The sequence below is a fragment of the Rhinolophus sinicus genome, linkage group LG05 (assembly GCF_036562045.2).
Source record: "Rhinolophus sinicus isolate RSC01 linkage group LG05, ASM3656204v1, whole genome shotgun sequence".
In the NCBI taxonomy this organism is placed as follows: domain Eukaryota; kingdom Metazoa; phylum Chordata; class Mammalia; order Chiroptera; family Rhinolophidae; genus Rhinolophus; species Rhinolophus sinicus.
The window spans coordinates 31,877,379-31,893,939 of NC_133755.1; the positions used below are offsets into that span (position 1 = coordinate 31,877,379).

Sequence of the window (16,561 nt, forward strand, 5' to 3'; positions counted from 1 at the left end):
GCAATGAGGAAAATGGAAGCACAGCTATTTGCTCATTATCCCTAAATCCATTCCTCTATCCCAAGATTAGGGCAGCTGGAGTTCAGAGCAGCTGACAGACCAGCAACCCCATGACCTGTATGTGAGCACCGTTAATAGTCTCTAATGGAGCGAGGTCTTCTCTTTCTAACTGGTTTCTCTGCTTCTTCCTCATGACTTTTGGGGTTGATCTGACCATGCCACAAACAAGGCCCTTTGATGATAGCTCAGAGAAGTTTCTCACTGAGAAGTTGCTGTCTGGCAAATAAATAAATATATAATAAACAATCTCAATTCAGCCACATTTAGGGACCCAGGGATGGGGGAGGGAGGTGAAGGTGTTCTTGTGTGTCCTGCCTGCAAGACTGGGAGTGACCCTGCCCCAGCTTTGAAATTATAGGATGTGCTTCCAGCTTTTACTTTGTTGCCCCCCGTGCTCTTCTCTGGTCCATGACTGTTCCTGCTCCCAAAGTTATCGTGACACAGGGACTTAGGGACCTGGGCTCCAGCCCAGCTGCCCCACTGATTCCCCAGAGCTGGGCTTTCTGGGCCTTCCCTCCTTTAGATGTAAAATAGGGGGAAAGTCCAGCTTTTCTTCTCAGCCAAAGGTGAAGTCAAAGCAGGGACAACAGTAAAAGTTTCTGGGAATTCTTGGAAGACAGTATTATACTTTGTCTTCTGGGATGGGAAACTGGAGGAAACTCCTTTCCAAGGAAACAAAAATGATGACTGCTCTCTATATAAAGGATTTTTTTTTTTCTTTCTTCTTCTTAGAAGAGCTTTGGTTCCTAAAAACAAGCTGGGATAAAAATTTGTCATATAAGTTTTCTGCTGACTCCAGGGAAAATATGACATTTTTTATGGAATCTGTGTATTTAAGCACTAGGCACACTTCAAGGTAATTCACAGCCCAAACAGAAATCACAGGCTCCCATCTTCCCCTGGTGGAACCAAGTAAAGCTGCTGTCAGCTTAGAGGCCTGTACCTAACCAGCAAACCCAAACCCAGCAAAGGGAAATCTTCATGGGTTGGAAATTGGGTTAATGCCGGCTAAAACAAAAGCGTCCCCCGCCCCCACGCCTGCCTCTCCCTCTTTCCTTCTCTCTCACTCTCCCTCTCATTGGATTTGTGCAAATACAGTTGCACCACAGACCCACACTCATGCTGTGTAATAGCTGGAGGCCCATGTTTGAGGCTGGTCTACGTTGACACACCAGCGTCCCGAATTTCGGCACGTATGTATGTCTTAGCCTGTGAACATTCACTGTTGAAATCGCTGGGGAAGTTCAGCCCTCAAACCAGATTTAGATAATTGAAAGCCATCATTTCCAAATGGATTAGTAATTTACACTGTTGTTACTCTCAGAAGGGAGGGGTTGATTTCTCTTTGTTGTGTGAGGACATTATGTGCTCTTAGGGAAACAAGATTAAAGGCCATAAAAAGCCTATCTACCAAGTAACAGGCCCCTCACCAAGGCTGGCATTAATGAGCAGATGATTAGAAGGCAGGCGTAATTATATTCTACTGACAGCAGGCCCTCGCCTGCAATCGCTAGAAATGCAGTTAAAACCTTTGCTCACTGCACTGTTTAATCAAGAAGAATAAAAGCCCTGAATTTTGTCTGCATTAAGAACCGTCTAAATAAGTTAACTCCAGCCACTTGAAATTGTGCAAGAATCATTTCACTGCAGCAGGGAAGCCTCAGCAGATAAAGTGAAGTCAGGGAGAACAGAAGTTATTTCTTTGGCCGAAGTGTCCATGATGGTTCTAGACAGAGGCAACAGCAAATGTAGTCTTCCCAGTGAATTGTTGCTCAAGAGAGTGCTGGACTAGGAGCCGCAAGACTGTTGTCTGGCCCAGACTGAGTCGCTATCGTCCTGGGTGATGTTAAACAGGTCACAATCCCTCTGCCCTTGTTTGCCTCAAGTTAAAAGAAGGTGATCTCTAGCCTCCTGAGAGCACAGTGTCCCAATAGATTTTTTTTTAAAGATTAGGATAATACAACCACTTGGGAAAATAACTTGGCAGCTTCTTAAAAGTAAACATATACTTAGCATATGACCCAGCCCTTGCACTCCTAGCTGTACCCACGAGAAATGAACATACATGTCTGTGGAAACATGTGTACACAAATGTTTATAGCAACTTTAGTCGTAATAACCGAACGCTGAAAACAAACATCCATGGACAGGTGAATGCATAAACTAGTGACGGTACATCCATACAATGGAATACCACTTAGCCATGAAAAGGAACAAACCATGAATCCCTGCAACAACGTGAGGACTCTGGAAAACATGCTGAGTGCAAAGAAGCCAGACATAAGAGTACATAGTTTTGTATGATTCCACTTATATACAAATGGAGAAAAGAGTATTTCCATATAGAGTAACAGACAACACAGCACTGATTGCCTGGGACCGGGATTGACTGTCAAGAGGCATAAGGAATTGGGGGGGGTGGGGAGGGGGTTTGATGGAAAAGTCCCATTCCTTTGAGTGTGGTGATAGTTACAAGGGTGTATACATTTGTCAAAACTCATTGAGCTGTATGCTTTAAAGGGGTGCCTTTTTTATTGAAGATAAATTAAACCTCACTGAAGTTGGTTGTAAAAAATGAAAACCTAACCAAAACAAGCTTAGACTAGGAGTCTTTACTTTGGGCTATCATCTTGTCTACTGTTTCCACAGATGAGGGCCTTGCAGCAAATCACTCAATAGTGCTGAGCCTCAGTTTCTTCAGGTGTAAAACAAGAATAATAAGATACGTCATGGTGTTCTTGTGTCCTAAGTGAGGTGACGGTAACACTAACAGTCTTTATTGATGCTTTATGTGCCAAGCACTGTTATTATTGCTTTGCAGACATGAATTAGTCTTGAGACAGTTTTGAACCGTGCAAAGCACTATGTACCTGTAAGTTACGGTATTTCCTGTACCTTGGAGGTACTTGTTACATTTTTGAAAAGGGTAATATGTACCAAGAAGATATAAATTAGTGTGAACCGAGCTGCATTTCTGAACCACACAAGGGTGGTGAATGGGGAGGTGGCCCACTAGCCTACCAAGAGAATCTGGATATTCTCCCACAGGGCCCCTCATGACACTATCTACAAATGTGACCTGGAGATGTGACAGGGCCTGGCGTTATCCATATTATTATAGTAACTTTGGGGAAGAGGTGGCTTTTCCTGTATAGCGTTTGTCGGTGACGTTCAGTCAACATTCTTGTACCTGATAAGCCAGCCAGGCAGATGTAGCCCTCAGTACAAACAGCTGGGGCATATTGCGTAGCTAATAATGATAATTATTGTCATTGCTATTATTATTATTATCAATACCCCATTTTATAGGCAAGGAAACCAAACCCAAGCGTAATTGTTCTTTTCCCAAAGTCCCCACGCTAGCAAGATTTCCTGATTCTTCCATCATGCTTCTTTACAATTCTCTGTGATTTGGGGATTTCTGAGTTGGGATTCTGAAGAATGAATTCCCAAAGAATGAAAGTAAGTGGGCAGTTTGGAAAGCTACCAGAAATTCTAACATCAGTAGACTCTCATTTAAAGAGATTTACTGATTCATTTTTAATGGGAGCAGATAGAACATTCTGGACTCAGGGAGACGAGGTGCTGGGATGTGAGGTCCCTTCCCCCATGCTTTTATACAGTAAAAACAAATATTAAGCAAACATTTAGAACAATCTGGAATTGGAAAGAAGTCATATGTAGGCAGCCTAGCTGGGCAGCTGGGAGGAGGAGCAGGAAGGACTTACCACAGCTTTTGAAGAGATTGAGTGCAGGCTGCTGGGGGCCCAGCCCTTCTTCAACCTCAGCTGGGGGCCGAGGGCCTACCCTCTGCCTTTGCTATGAGTCACAAACCTTCTATGGCTCTAAGGTGGCAGGCCTGACAGATGACCTGAAGCAATCAAGAATAATGTTTTTTTTAAAACTGCATTTATTCGTAAAGTGAGTCTTGGTAGCAGGTCTGCTACAAAGGGCTGCCCTAAGGAGGGCTTTCTTCAAGCTGTTTCCAAATACATCCTCCCCTTTCCCCTCATACACACAGACGAGGCTCTTCCTGGCATCCCCTGCAGGGGGCTTCCTGTCGTTGAAGCCTAGAGGAAAAGTGGGGCCGATGCTGTTCTTGGTTCCTTTTACAGCTGAGCAGGTTGGCGAGCCACTTCTCAAGGGATTGGCGATGAGCCACTCCCTCAGTGGACAGCCTTTGGCAAGTCCTTCAATCCCATCTGGCCCTCCTTTCTCTGTATTTAACATGAAGAGTTGGGTGAGATGATCTCTTAGCGCCTTCCAGCTCACCTTCCCCAGTCCTCATGGTCTAGTACCTAGTCTTGTCCGTTTCCCCACAGATGGCACTCCCAGTGGGGTCTCCACTCCCCCACTTCCCTGACCTCGGGCTCCATTTCTCCTTCCCTAGTGTGCACCAAGGGTCAGGTGGTGAGCGGCCAGTACCGGATGCTGGCAAAGCACGGCGGCTACGTGTGGCTAGAGACACAGGGGACAGTCATCTACAATCCTCGCAACCTGCAGCCCCAATGCATCATGTGTGTGAACTATGTCCTGAGGTGAGTGTGTGAGGGCCAGTGGGTGGGCAGGGGGGCAAGGTGCCCGAGCTCCCCAGACTGAGAACGCAGGCCTAGGGGATGCCCAGCTTCTCCGAGGGCTCTTTGTGAGCTCTTTGCAGTTTTGACCCATATGACCCAGAGGGCTTTGTGGATGTCTCAGGAACAGTGTGATGCTTGGGGTTTCCCTTTGACAGTGCTTTTTCTGCCCCTTCCCCCTGGTGTGTCATCTGTGACATGCCTCTGACCCGCATAGGGAGGCAGATAGAACATAGTCGGCACTTAACAAGTATTTTCTGAATGGGGAGAAAGGGAAGAGAATCGTTTGCATGTTTTGGGAAAGAAGATGTAACACCTTTACTCTGTCACACCTGGGGAGAAAGCTGAATTAAGTCATTGCTAGGGTGAAATAAAAATCTTCAAACCCATATACACCATGTAGCGTCTGATAATAAAATAGCATCCAAGGCAATAAATACATAGTCAGAGGGCACTCTCCGCACCCCGACCTCAACTCAAATTTCCCTTGCATGGTTCTTTACAAAATGCGGACACACAGTGTCCATACCCATGTGTTAGGTGGAAAGGCTTAGCCACCGCATTTGCATGTGTCTGGGGAGCAAATGGATTTCGCTAGAAACTGTGACTGGACTGAAGCCCGCTCTTGTCCCTCCAGTGAGATTGAGAAGAACGACGTGGTATTCTCCATGGACCAGACGGAATCCCTGTTCAAGCCGCACCTGATGACCATGAGCAGCATCTTTGACAACAGTGGCGAGCTGCCTATGTCTGAGAAGAGTAACTTCCTGTTCACCAAGCTGAAGGAGGAACCTGAGGAGTTGGCCCAGCTGGCTCCCACGGCGGGAGATACCATCATTTCTCTGGATTTCGGTGGGTGCTTCTCAGCTGAGCCGGGGCCCACCAAACCCTCTTTGGGTGGGGGAGCTTCTTACTGTAACAGGCCATCCTGACTACAGCTATTCCTTAACCAGAGCTACCCTGTCCCTTCCCTGAGTCTTGCTAAGGATCTGTTCGTGGCCAGACTGTGCTGGGTGCAACACATGTACCCACGTCACTTCGGAGTAAGACGGTCCTATTTCTGACCTCGTAAAGTGCTGAACCAGGCGGGGTGATGGAGGAACCCCGCCTGAGGAGTCCCATCTGGCCCACAGGCAGTGGGAATCTGAGATGAGAGAGGGAGAGAGCAAGAGATCTGCTCCAAGGCCACTGGCACGATTCCACAAAGAGGGCTGATCTTTACCTGGCCTTGAGGGACAAATTGCTTATTGAGGCAGAGGGGTAGGGTGAAATAATGTTGGGAGAGATAATTCCAGAAACTTGGATGGAGAAAAGATTCTGGCCCAAATTTAGCCCTCATAGGTTCTACTTCTTTAACATGTGTGCCTGTCCCATGGGAACATTGGGTCCTGGTGGCCTCAGACAGAGATTTCAGGTCCTAGCCCACTTCCATGCTGGAAGCTCCCTTCGTGTGTAGCTGGGGCCCCTTCCTGCCCAGTGTGTGACCCACAGCCTTGCTGTGGCTGCTGGGGGAACAGGTGCACCTCTGTGTACTCTCTCTGAACTGTCTCGGCCCCTTTGGACATGTTCTTGAGAGGTCGAGACTCGCAACTTTAGAGAATCATAAAGGACAGTCCTGGGTTGAGAGGTCTTGTCGTTTCCTTCTTTTGTGGTAGTACTGAGGCAAATTGCCCAATTCTCCTCTCATAACCTCCTCATCTACATTCTGGATTGCTCTTCAAGGAAGAACACTCCTAATACATTTAGTCTCTGAAAACGAAATGCGACAGGAGGGGTGTCCTCTTGAAAGGCAGCCCCTTTGTCCCAGCTAAGCCTCAGAGTGCTGACGGCCCAGCCCCAGTCGTGACTTCCCGACCCTTTAGGGTTTCTTGTGCATCTTTGGGCTTTGTCTGCGCCAGGGCTGAGCCCGGTGGTTGTGGGTGTTAATCAGGCCTTGTCTCCACAGGGAACCAGAGCTTCGAGGAGTCCTCAGCCTATGGCGAGACCATCCTGCTCCCGAGCCAACCATGGGCCAAGGAACTGAAGAGCCATGGTGCCCAGAGCGAGGCCCAGAGCCTGCCTGCCTTCACCATGCCCCAGGTGGCTGCCCCAGGGAACACCAGCCCCAGTGCCACCAGTAGCAGCAGTTGCTCCACGGTAAGCCTCCCTTGGAATGAGGGCCTGGAAAAGGTGCGTTCCTTCTTCTGACCGCTGCTAGATGGCTGGACAGTCCAGACAGAAATACTGCTCTCCTCCTACTCAAGTTATCCTAAAGACCCCTAAAGAGGTGGTGACATTTACCTGCCTGCCAGGTATCCAAGCTGTTTGTTTGCTGTCTGTATCCATCCCCACCGCCATCTAAATGATAAGTTCCTTGAGGGCAGGGGCTGAGTCGCACAGAGCTTTGAGCCCCAGCTCCATTCTTGTGCAGGGCAGTAACCATCCTGCTTGGGGCACAGAGCTGTACAGTTTCTAGAACTGGAAGGCCATGGCCTTTACCCTGTTTACTCCTAAACATAGGCTCATTTTACGAGGAGGAGACTGAGGCTCAGAGAGGTTGATGAATTGACCTAATTCACACAGATTGTAGGGAGTGGCCCCCTACAAGTACTTGTTCAGTGGAATGGAGTTGATCTGTGGGTCCAAGAAGGTATTTCCCCTTCCACCTTGGACTTCGGGAAGACCACTGTCATACCCTTGACGTGGTCCCCCTCCTTCCTGGCCCCCAGCCCAGCAGCCCTGAAGACTATTACACGTCTCTGAATGATGATCTGAAGATCGAAGTGATTGAGAAGCTCTTTGCCATGGATACCGAGGCAAAGGACCCATGCAGCACCCAGGTAGGTGGCCATGGAGAAGGCCGGGTGGTGTGCCACGCCTGCCAGCTGGTGGCAGTGAAGCCTCATATCCATTCTTGCAGTCTTGTCCCTTTATTGCCGAGAACAGTGAGGATGCTTGGCCAAGGCCACGGTCACTAAATGAGGGAGGGTGCAGGGAACTGGAGCCAGTGTCGGTCCCCTTCTCCCACTGCTGCGGCTTTACGTATGTCAAATCCAGGCCTGCCATTTGGAACTCTCACCTTATTTATCTCCTACTTACTGAGATAGCTTCTTTCTTAGTGCACAGAAACCAAAATTATGACTGAACCTTTCTTTACGGAAGCCCAATATGTAAACAGTACATCCAGAGGTATAAGACACTTATAAGCATAAGGAACAATTACTCCCTTCACAAGCATAATCATCTTAGGATTCTTTGAAATAACTTTTATTTTAAATGCATTTAAAAATAACATCTGATTCATAAATTTTCATTTACATACAACTTTTCAGGAAAGCATTTATTACATAAGGCCAAATGTTCTTGCAAAAACTGTAAACAAGGCTGAGGTGGCGGGGATGGGAGTATGTTTCAGAAAACCCATTAGTTCCCGTTTGGCTTAGTCTGTGTTATTCATCCAAATGTCTACCTTGCTCCTCAGCTTGAAGCTTTATCCTGCTTGGCACAAGTTGCAGCTGTTCTGCAAAACTGTCCCTATTTCAGCCCTTCACTCTCAACTCTCCCTTCTCTCTCCTCTGAACTTCTATAGGATTTATTAGTTAGCCCTTGATCATAACTATCTGCTTCTGCTCTTTAACCATTTCATTTAGTTGTAATTATTAATACATTAAGCAGCATCCTCCAAGGGAGGGTGTCCTTCGCTGAAGGTGGAACCTTTTTTCTGCCTCTACCTGTGAGTATTCTCGGTGGTGAGCATCATGCTACCGGGGACCTAAGGGGCCGTCTCTGAGGACTCACTGATTGGAATAAAAGTCCCTCCACCACTAGGGCCATCTGTCCCTCTATGAGCAATCCACAGATGGACCCTGGGCACTGACTGTCTAGGCCTATGTCGGGGCAGATGAGGAAGAGAGAACAAAGCTGCCCTTGGCTCTCCAGGAGCCGCTGTGCGTACCACTGGCCTAAGTGTCACAGGAGGACAGGAACGGGGGAGTCATCGTGAGCCAAAGTAGACAGGGATGGCTTTGTGGAAGAGGTGGGATTTGCCGGGGCCTGTGAGATAGAGGAGGGCATTTCAGATTGGGTGAGGGCAGTGACACGAGTGTAGGTCGTGGAGGGATGTCTGAGTGGGGTGTGGAGACATGTGGCACAGGCTGAAGAGGGGCTAAGCCACATGGAAAGGCTAGCAGAGGAGTCTGAGTCTCCTCCTGGTGGGCCACAGGGAGCCCATGAAGGCCTTAGAGCAGGGCAGTGCCCCTGTCAAGCTGTGCCTGGGCGAATGACTTAGCAGGGGCCGGGGGGTGGGGGCTGAGATGGAATAGTGTGTGAGGCAGTGCCAACCACTGAGCTTCTTTGTCTTTGCTCCATGTCTCCTCAGATGGATTTCAACGAGCTGGACTTGGAGACACTGGCACCCTACATCCCCATGGATGGGGAAGACTTCCAGCTAAGCCCCATCTGCCCAGAGGAGAGGCTCTTGCCGGAGAACCCTCAGTTCACCCCCCAGCACTGCTTCAGTACCATGACAAACATCTTCCAGCCACTGGCCCCTATGGCTTCTCACGGCCCCTTCCTCCTGGACAAGTATCAACAGCAGCTGGAAAGCAAGAATACAGAGGCTGAGCACCAGCCCATGTCCTCCATCTTCTTTGATGGCGGGAGCAAAGCATCCCTGCCACTGTGCTACGGCCAGGCCAACACCCCTCTCTCTTCTTTGGGGGGCAGATTCAACACACAGTGGCCCCCTGATCCACCCTTACATTTCAGGCCCTCGAAGTGGCCTATTGGGAATCAGCACACTGAGGCCTTGGGGGCGTCGCCGTTGGAGCCCCCTGACACCTCACACCATCTTTCCATGTTGAAGAAGAGGTAAGTGGCACCGACCCTTGGCTGCTTCAGCAAAGTCCATGCTGAACAGGGAAGGGAGGCATGAGCACCCACTGAGGGGCAGGCTTCCTGCCCCATCACCAACTCCCACTCTGTAGTGGCTGGTCCTCCAGTTAGCCCTTCGCAGAAGCCCAAGAGCTTAGGCTATGGGGGGGGGGTCACCCCAAGGTCTGTGAGGCCGTGGGTGGGACACCTTTTTATCAGGTCCAGAGGAGACTGAGAGGGCACTGAGGACAGGAAAAGGGAAAGAAGTGGCTTGTCCAGGCCTTGAACACCGATGTCTCTCTTATCAGACCACCCTTTAGAGTGCCTTTCTTGCCTGAGCCACAGAACAGAAAACAGTTACCTGACCGATGATGTCCTCAGTTCTCTCATGAAGCCCTGGTTGGGAAAAGTGAAAAGATGCCCAGGCCTTTTCTCTGCCTTTTGGCTGCTCAAGGTCTGGCATTGCCTTTCCTGCCCTGCTTTCTCCTGGCTCCTTCAAATCTCCCAAATGAGCCCCGTTTTAACCACTGGCGCTCCCTGGGCTAAGGCACAGTGTTTGGCACATGGCCTGCAGCTCCCGGAGCCCACTGGGTACATTGCCCTGGGGCACTTGCCCTTGACAGAGCAGGCTCACTGGTCCTCAGTGGGGGCACTTCAAGCAGAGCAGGGGGAGACGGGGCAGAAGAAACCTTCCTAAAGCCTGATGTTTCCTGGCTGGGCATCTGCAAACAATGTCAGGCCTGAGGGCTGCCCGGGTACAGATGTGTGGAGAGAAGTACAGGTGACTTGAACGTCAGCATCTCACAGGCAGAGGAAGCTGGAAAAGGGTAGCAGAGCCGACTCTCAGGCCCCTTCTAAGCCTATGTGCCTCCTCTGAGACTCTGCCCTTTGGGTCTTAGAGCCACCAGTCATAAGTATTAGTTCTGGAAAGGCCCTCTGTGGGCCCTGACATCAGGTAAAGGGACTGGGTGGCGTGGGGCTCCAGAATCCCTCATGACCCACTCTCTTGGGCTTGGCAGGTCTGCAAAGCGCTTCAGGCCTCAGGGCCCAGACTCAATGAGCCCGGCCATGATGGCCCTCTCCAACAAGCTGAAGCTGAAGCGACAGCTGGAATGTGAGGAGCAAGCCTTCCAGGACATGAATGGGGTGAGCCATCTCCTGACTGGTACCACTGTGGGTTCCACAGCCCGTGGGGCAAGCTGGGCGGGACTCGGGGCTGAGAGCAGACATCCAGGCTGGCTGGATGCTCTCTTACTGCTGTGAGGCTCAGACTGCTGGCCAGGAGCAGCAGGGAGGGGTGGCCTTTCATAGAGAGCAAGCATCAGCCCCATTCCAGGCACAGCTGCTCTGAGCACACCCCCACCCCACCCCACCCCGACTCAGTCTGAAGATCTGGTTGTCTCAAGCCCTCCGCTCTCTACATCTGCCCTTCCCACACCCAGGGGGACCCTCCAGGAAGCAGCACTTCACATTTGATGTGGAAAAGGATGAAGAATCTCAGGGGTTGTGGGAACTGCCCTTCGATGCCTGACAAACTGCTGAGTGCGGACATACCCAGTGGTGAGCAGCAGGGTTGGGGGACCCGGGTGGGAGAGGGCATTTGCAGGTAGAAGGGCTGGGGACTCAGGGGCCTATCCTGGTTCCTCCACCCACTCACCCCCCTGCCTTGCCTGCCCTACACCCAACTTACCCTTTCCACTCTGGCTCAAATGATGTCACCAGAAATCTCTGGGCTTGGAGGCCCCCGGGAGCTGGCTCTTGCTCTGGTGGCTCTGAGCACCTTTGGTGAAGGAAGTGGGGGTGCTGGGGCTTCACAGTCTCTCTCCTCCTTCTGGTCGGCACTGTCTCTCACTCTGCAACATTGATCTTTCAGATGAGTTCACCCAAAATCCCATGAGAGGTCTGAGCCAGCCTCTGAGACACCTGCCACCATCACAGCCACCATCGGCCGTGAGCCCCAGGGAGCACGCCAAGAGCGGGTTCCCCTCACAGTGTTGTGCCTTCCCGTACCAGGACTGCAGTCTGCCATCAGCTCACAAGGTGTCAGGTGGGTGCGCTCAGGAGCTCGAACCTCCTGCCAGAGTCTGATGTGTGTGACAGTGGTAAGGGCCAGGAGACGGACGTCACAAAGCAGCTGGTCTCTGCTCAGTATGACAATGACTTGCTGCCATGAACAGCCACTACCTTAGAAGGGTGAGTCCGCTGTCCTAGAAGTAGTGCAGCCAGGGCTGGAAGGCTGTCTGTCCACAGGGCTTTAGAAGGACCCTCCCAACAATCAGGTGACATCTAGGGCTCTTTTGATCCGGAGTCTGCTACCCTGCGTCTTTTACTTGGTTCTTCCTGCTACCATATTGCCTAATGCCCCGTTAACCATTGGAGGCATTGCTCTGAGTTCAGCCAGGAACTGAGCAGAGAACGTGCTGCTGGGAGGGTGTCCTGGAAAGTTCTGAGAGGGTTCACCCTGCTGTGCCTGGGAGGGTTAGTCACCTGATGACCATCTTCTCTCCTGGTCCTCCTTTGTCTATTACCGTCTGTAAAACATAGATGTTGTCATGAGAAAGTTGCTATTTAGCATAAACATACGTAATTCATGGTTGTGGTGGAATGTACCAGACCCCTGCCCTAAAAGAGGGCAGTTTCCTCAGCAGTATGGTTTGCGGCAAATTACTGTTCAGTGCTTCAGAATCCAGGCTTTAGAGCCTCCCTTTAGCCTGAGCTTAAATTCCAGCTCTGCTCTTTACCAGCTTGAGGACAGAGCAAGCCACACATTTAAGTGAGAAGTTTGCATTCAAAGTATTGAGTTCTGGTGTGGTTTGTGTTCAGTACTGATAACCAACATTAATATTCCTTCTGTGAACCCACAAGTTTCCTTGAACTATAGAAATCAAGGGAGATTATTTCTGACAGTAAGTAAAAGAAGGGGGGATTAGAAAGGGATAGTAAGTATCCATTGCTACAGTGGGGGCTACAGAGAGACATGAGACCCACCCCCAACTACAAAGGAGCGTTGTCGAGTAGGGGAGGCAGGTGTGGACCCTGGGAAAGGGCTGAGGAAGAGGGCCCCAGGGATGGGGTGCTGCACACAAGGCAAGGGAAGAGAAAGTGGGTACCGCACATTAGAGGGGCCCAATGAAGGACTTCCAGGCTGTCCTACGGATACCTAAGCCTCCCTTCCAGGGTAGTGGGGTTTGGGTGCTGTGAGAGTCCCCTTTGCCCATCTGCTGCAATGTGGATATGTTTGTTGACATATCTGTATGTGCATGTCTGTTCAGATGCATGTATACATATTCATGCACACGTGTGTATGGTACAGCACACTCACAAGTGTGTGTGCAGGCAGCAGCTGGTTCAGAGTTCCCTGTCTCCACTGGGCCTTTCCTCCCGGCTGCCAGTGCACGGTGGACACACACTCTCACTGATGTCTCCTCCTTTGAGGCCAGGAAGCCTTCCTGGGGTCTTCCTCCACACAAACCCCCCAAAACCCTCCTCTTGCTGCTTTCTACACTGTGCACTTCCTCTCTTCCCTGGGACTTAGCACCCCACCTAGTGAGATGGGTCCAGAGGCAGACACGTTCTCTCCTGGGTCCACCCTCTAAGCATGGAGTAGGTCACTGAGGAAAGAGAACATTGAAGAAGCAGAGTGCTATTAGGGCGGCCCCACCCACACCCCCAAGTCATGACAACTGAAAAATGCCTCTTGCTCTCTGCATGTGCCCTTCTCATCCCTGCTAGCCTCTTAAGAAATAGACTGTTTTCCAAAGGTTTGACTTAGAGTGTTTAAAACATGGTGCCAATCATTCTTTCAGGAATGGCGAGTCGGCTGCTTGGGCCCTCGTTTGAGCCCTACCTGCTGCCAGAATTGACCAGATATGACTGTGAGGTGAACGTTCCTGTACCAGGAAGCTCCACCCTCCTGCAAGGAGGGGACCTCCTCAGAGCCCTGGACCAGGCCACTTGAACTAGAGCCTTCCACCAGGCAGGCACCCCTGCCAATGCCATCCTGCCAGCTTCACTCTCTCTGTCTTTTTTTGCAACAAGGTATTTCTAACACCAACACACTTTTTACAAGATGTACTTACCTGGCAAACTTGCCCAAGTCACCAAGTAATGGCCTTTTTTGGAAGATGCTCATTTTATTATCCATATTTTTAAAATACACAATTGTTTTACCCTCTGTGTTTTACTTTGTCAATGAAAATGTTCTTAAATTTTGTAAGATTTTCCCCCTCAACTTCAAGTACTTCTAATTTATATTATTCATAGGTCTTTCTCTTTCTCTCTCTCTCACACACACACACACATAGTCATACTAACAAGTGCAGTGTATGTTTGTTCTACTGTAGGGAAAGCTTTGGCTTCATTTAACTAAAAAGATTTTGTTGTTGTTGCCAAAGAGAAACAAATAATTTTGCTTTCCAAGCTTGATTTGTGGCCTCTCCCTCTCACAGCCCTTCTCCTTTCTTTTTTAAAACCAATCACCATATTGTAAATTTCAGTCTTTTTTTTTTTTTAAATCCAACTCTTTGCTCTAATTTTTATGACTTTTGGGGAAAAAAAGAAATGTGAAGGATGAACTCCAGTGTATGTGGTTATCTGTGAAAGTTGCACAGTGTGGCTTTTCCTAAACTATTTGGTGTTTTTCCCCCACATTCAGTGGATTTTTTTTTAATTATTATTCAAAACCATAACTGAGGGTTTTTTTTAAAAAAATTTATATCTGGGTTAAGTGTTTATCATATATATGGGTACTTTGTAATATCTAAAACTTAGAAACGGAAATGGAATCCTGCTCACAAAATCACTTTAAGATCTTTTTTAAGCTGTTAATTTTCTTTTTCCTGGTGTGGCTGACACTGCAGAATTGTACAGCACCTCCATGGGCCTGTACTAACACTGCACAAGGTCCCTCGCTGTTGGCTTTTGCTTTTGGGGTATACCATAGGCGTGACAAACAATCAAAGACGGGGAATCAAGTGGGAGCATTGCGAGCTGTCTTCTCCTCATGTTCTGTATGTATTATGTATGTATGTATATATTATTTTTGCTGCCAAGAGGGTCAGATGGCACATCATGGGTTGGGGGGGAGGGTGGGGCAAATCTAAGGGAGAGGAAGTGCTTTAACTTTTCTTAAGGTTCTGTCGCTAGCCCTTCAAGTACACTGAGCTATGTGACTAATGGGCTTTCTGTGGCACATTTGGATATTTCCAGAACTACCATGAGATGGTTTAGATGGGAATGCAGGAAAGAAAGTAAGGATTCAGAAATGTTGTAGTGATCCAGTCCATGTCTTCCCAGCTTACCACCTCGGAGCACATGGAGCTGGACTTAGAGGGCGCAGAAAGTAGGAGCAGCTAGTCCTGACCATCCCAGTGCCCCTTCCTCCTCCTGCTCTCAGATCGCCCTGCAAGGCCTAGGTGCAGCGCCTCCTGCTGGTGAGCAGCAGGCACACCTCCAGCACAGCCCCAGCCTTAGGCCCTCCCCCAAGTCTGTTTGTCACTTGAAGTGACTTGTATAGGTAGGAAGCACTGGAAATAGAGTGTTCTCAGAGCACTTTAACTCACTGGGTAAGAGGGACAATACTCTTTGGTTTTTAAATACCAATCACAGAACTCTTCTGTCATGGGTACAATGAAGTTTCTAGAAACACACACACAATGCACAGCAGGCCAAGAATTGGGTAAGCCTGGATGGATTTATTGCCAAAAACAAAACGAAAAAATTTAAATTTCAGAAGAAATTAAGTTACAAGTCTAATTACCTAGTCACTGTGTTGCCCAAATCATACTTAAGCACCACAGCTTTGTTCCACACACGGCAATAGAACTTGAAGGGCTACTGACATGTAAATACTGGTGTTTGATTCCTGTGTGTGTTGCCTCAGCATTAAGGGTATTTCACCCTTGCAGTTTTACTAAAACACTCTGAAAAATATTCCGAGCTTCAATATTAACCTTACCTGTCAACATAAACGTAACGAGTTCATGTACATTATTATTTTGTCGAATTCCTACTGACAACATTATTACTATATGGGAGCTTAACTTTATAAGGAAATGTATTTTGACACTGATATCTTATTAAAGTATTCTGATCCTACCACTGCTGGTGGCTCTTGTTTCCTATGGATTTATCGTGGGTTACCCTGATGTAAAGCAAAGTATTTATTAAATAATTTACAGAAAATGAACATTGGCACTGATCTTTGTGAGACAACTGAGGCCAAGTGTCACTAAGACGGGTGAAGGAAGAAAAGACTAATGAATGTTAATACTTGGAAACTGCCTGAGACTGGGAAGCTATGTTGCATTCTCTATATTTCTATCTGCCCCAGGTCCCTTTTTGTATCCAATGCGGGGATCCAAGGAAAGCAGTCACGGTACCTGCTTTCAGAAAATTACATGAAGCAATGTGACAGCCGTGCTGGTCTACGTGTGTTCACACTACACGCTCTATGATGAAGGGAAAGCCTGGGCTCCAGCAGTCAAAAGACTTCAGTTTGGAGGTGGCAGGGCCCAAGTGGGGACTTTCCAGGTAGAATGGGAAGGCGAGGGAAAAGAAAGAAACCAAAAAAGAAAGCCAGAGACAGAGCACAGTGAAAGCCCCAAATTGGATATGGGCATGATGAGTTCCCGAATTCAAAATTTTACTTTTCCAAATCATGACCTGCTTATAAACAGACAGCTGTCTCCATGGTGTGACGGGGGGAGTGGGGAGAGACCCAGCAGCCATCTTGCTCACAACTGTCGGTCCTGGAACCAGCTGTTCCAGGATCGTGCCCTTTGTTCACCCAATGGTTTAGTCCACATAGTGTGTGTCTCCCACTTACCTGCTTAGTTCGCTTGATCCTCGGGCTAAACAGTCCCGTGAGCACCCAATTCACAGGTGAAACAGTCAAATGCAGTGGCTTCCACAAGTCATACCCTGTTGTTGGAAGAAATGAAACATAAGCCCAGTTTTGGCCACGCTCTACTCCTCTCACACTGCCTTTGCCTCCAGGGAGGTAGAGTTTACGCTGCTGTGTTTCCCAAAAATAAGACCTAGCCGGACCATCAGCTCTAATGCGTCTTTTGGAGCAA

At 48.8% G+C, this 16,561-nt stretch overlaps 1 protein-coding gene and 1 long non-coding RNA gene across 5 annotated transcripts in view; one reads left to right on the top strand and one right to left on the bottom strand.

The window, feature by feature from the left end:
• Positions 1–15,581, top strand: part of EPAS1 (endothelial PAS domain protein 1) — an 81,068-nt gene extending 65,487 nt beyond the window's left edge. For both annotated transcript variants that reach the window (XM_019748604.2, XM_019748605.2), the window contains exons 8-16: positions 4,451–4,598; positions 5,272–5,486; positions 6,580–6,770; positions 7,343–7,453; positions 8,992–9,482; positions 10,505–10,631; positions 10,928–11,045; positions 11,359–11,532; positions 13,292–15,581. In XM_019748604.2, coding sequence (XP_019604163.2) covers positions 4,451–4,598; positions 5,272–5,486; positions 6,580–6,770; positions 7,343–7,453; positions 8,992–9,482; positions 10,505–10,631; positions 10,928–11,045; positions 11,359–11,532; positions 13,292–13,443 — 1,727 coding nt within the window. In that variant the 3' untranslated portion in view covers positions 13,444–15,581. The remainder of the gene's footprint in view (positions 1–4,450; positions 4,599–5,271; positions 5,487–6,579; positions 6,771–7,342; positions 7,454–8,991; positions 9,483–10,504; positions 10,632–10,927; positions 11,046–11,358; positions 11,533–13,291) is intronic.
• The window catches only part of LOC141571539 (uncharacterized), a 97,344-nt gene continuing 92,283 nt past the window's right edge, over positions 11,501–16,561 (bottom strand). For 2 of the 3 annotated variants that reach the window (XR_012496341.1, XR_012496339.1), the window contains exons 3-4: positions 16,312–16,406; positions 11,501–12,016 (exon numbers count right to left, since the gene is read on the bottom strand). This is a non-coding gene — a long non-coding RNA (uncharacterized LOC141571539). The remainder of the gene's footprint in view (positions 12,017–16,311; positions 16,407–16,561) is intronic. The other variant, XR_012496340.1, reaches the window with a different exon arrangement.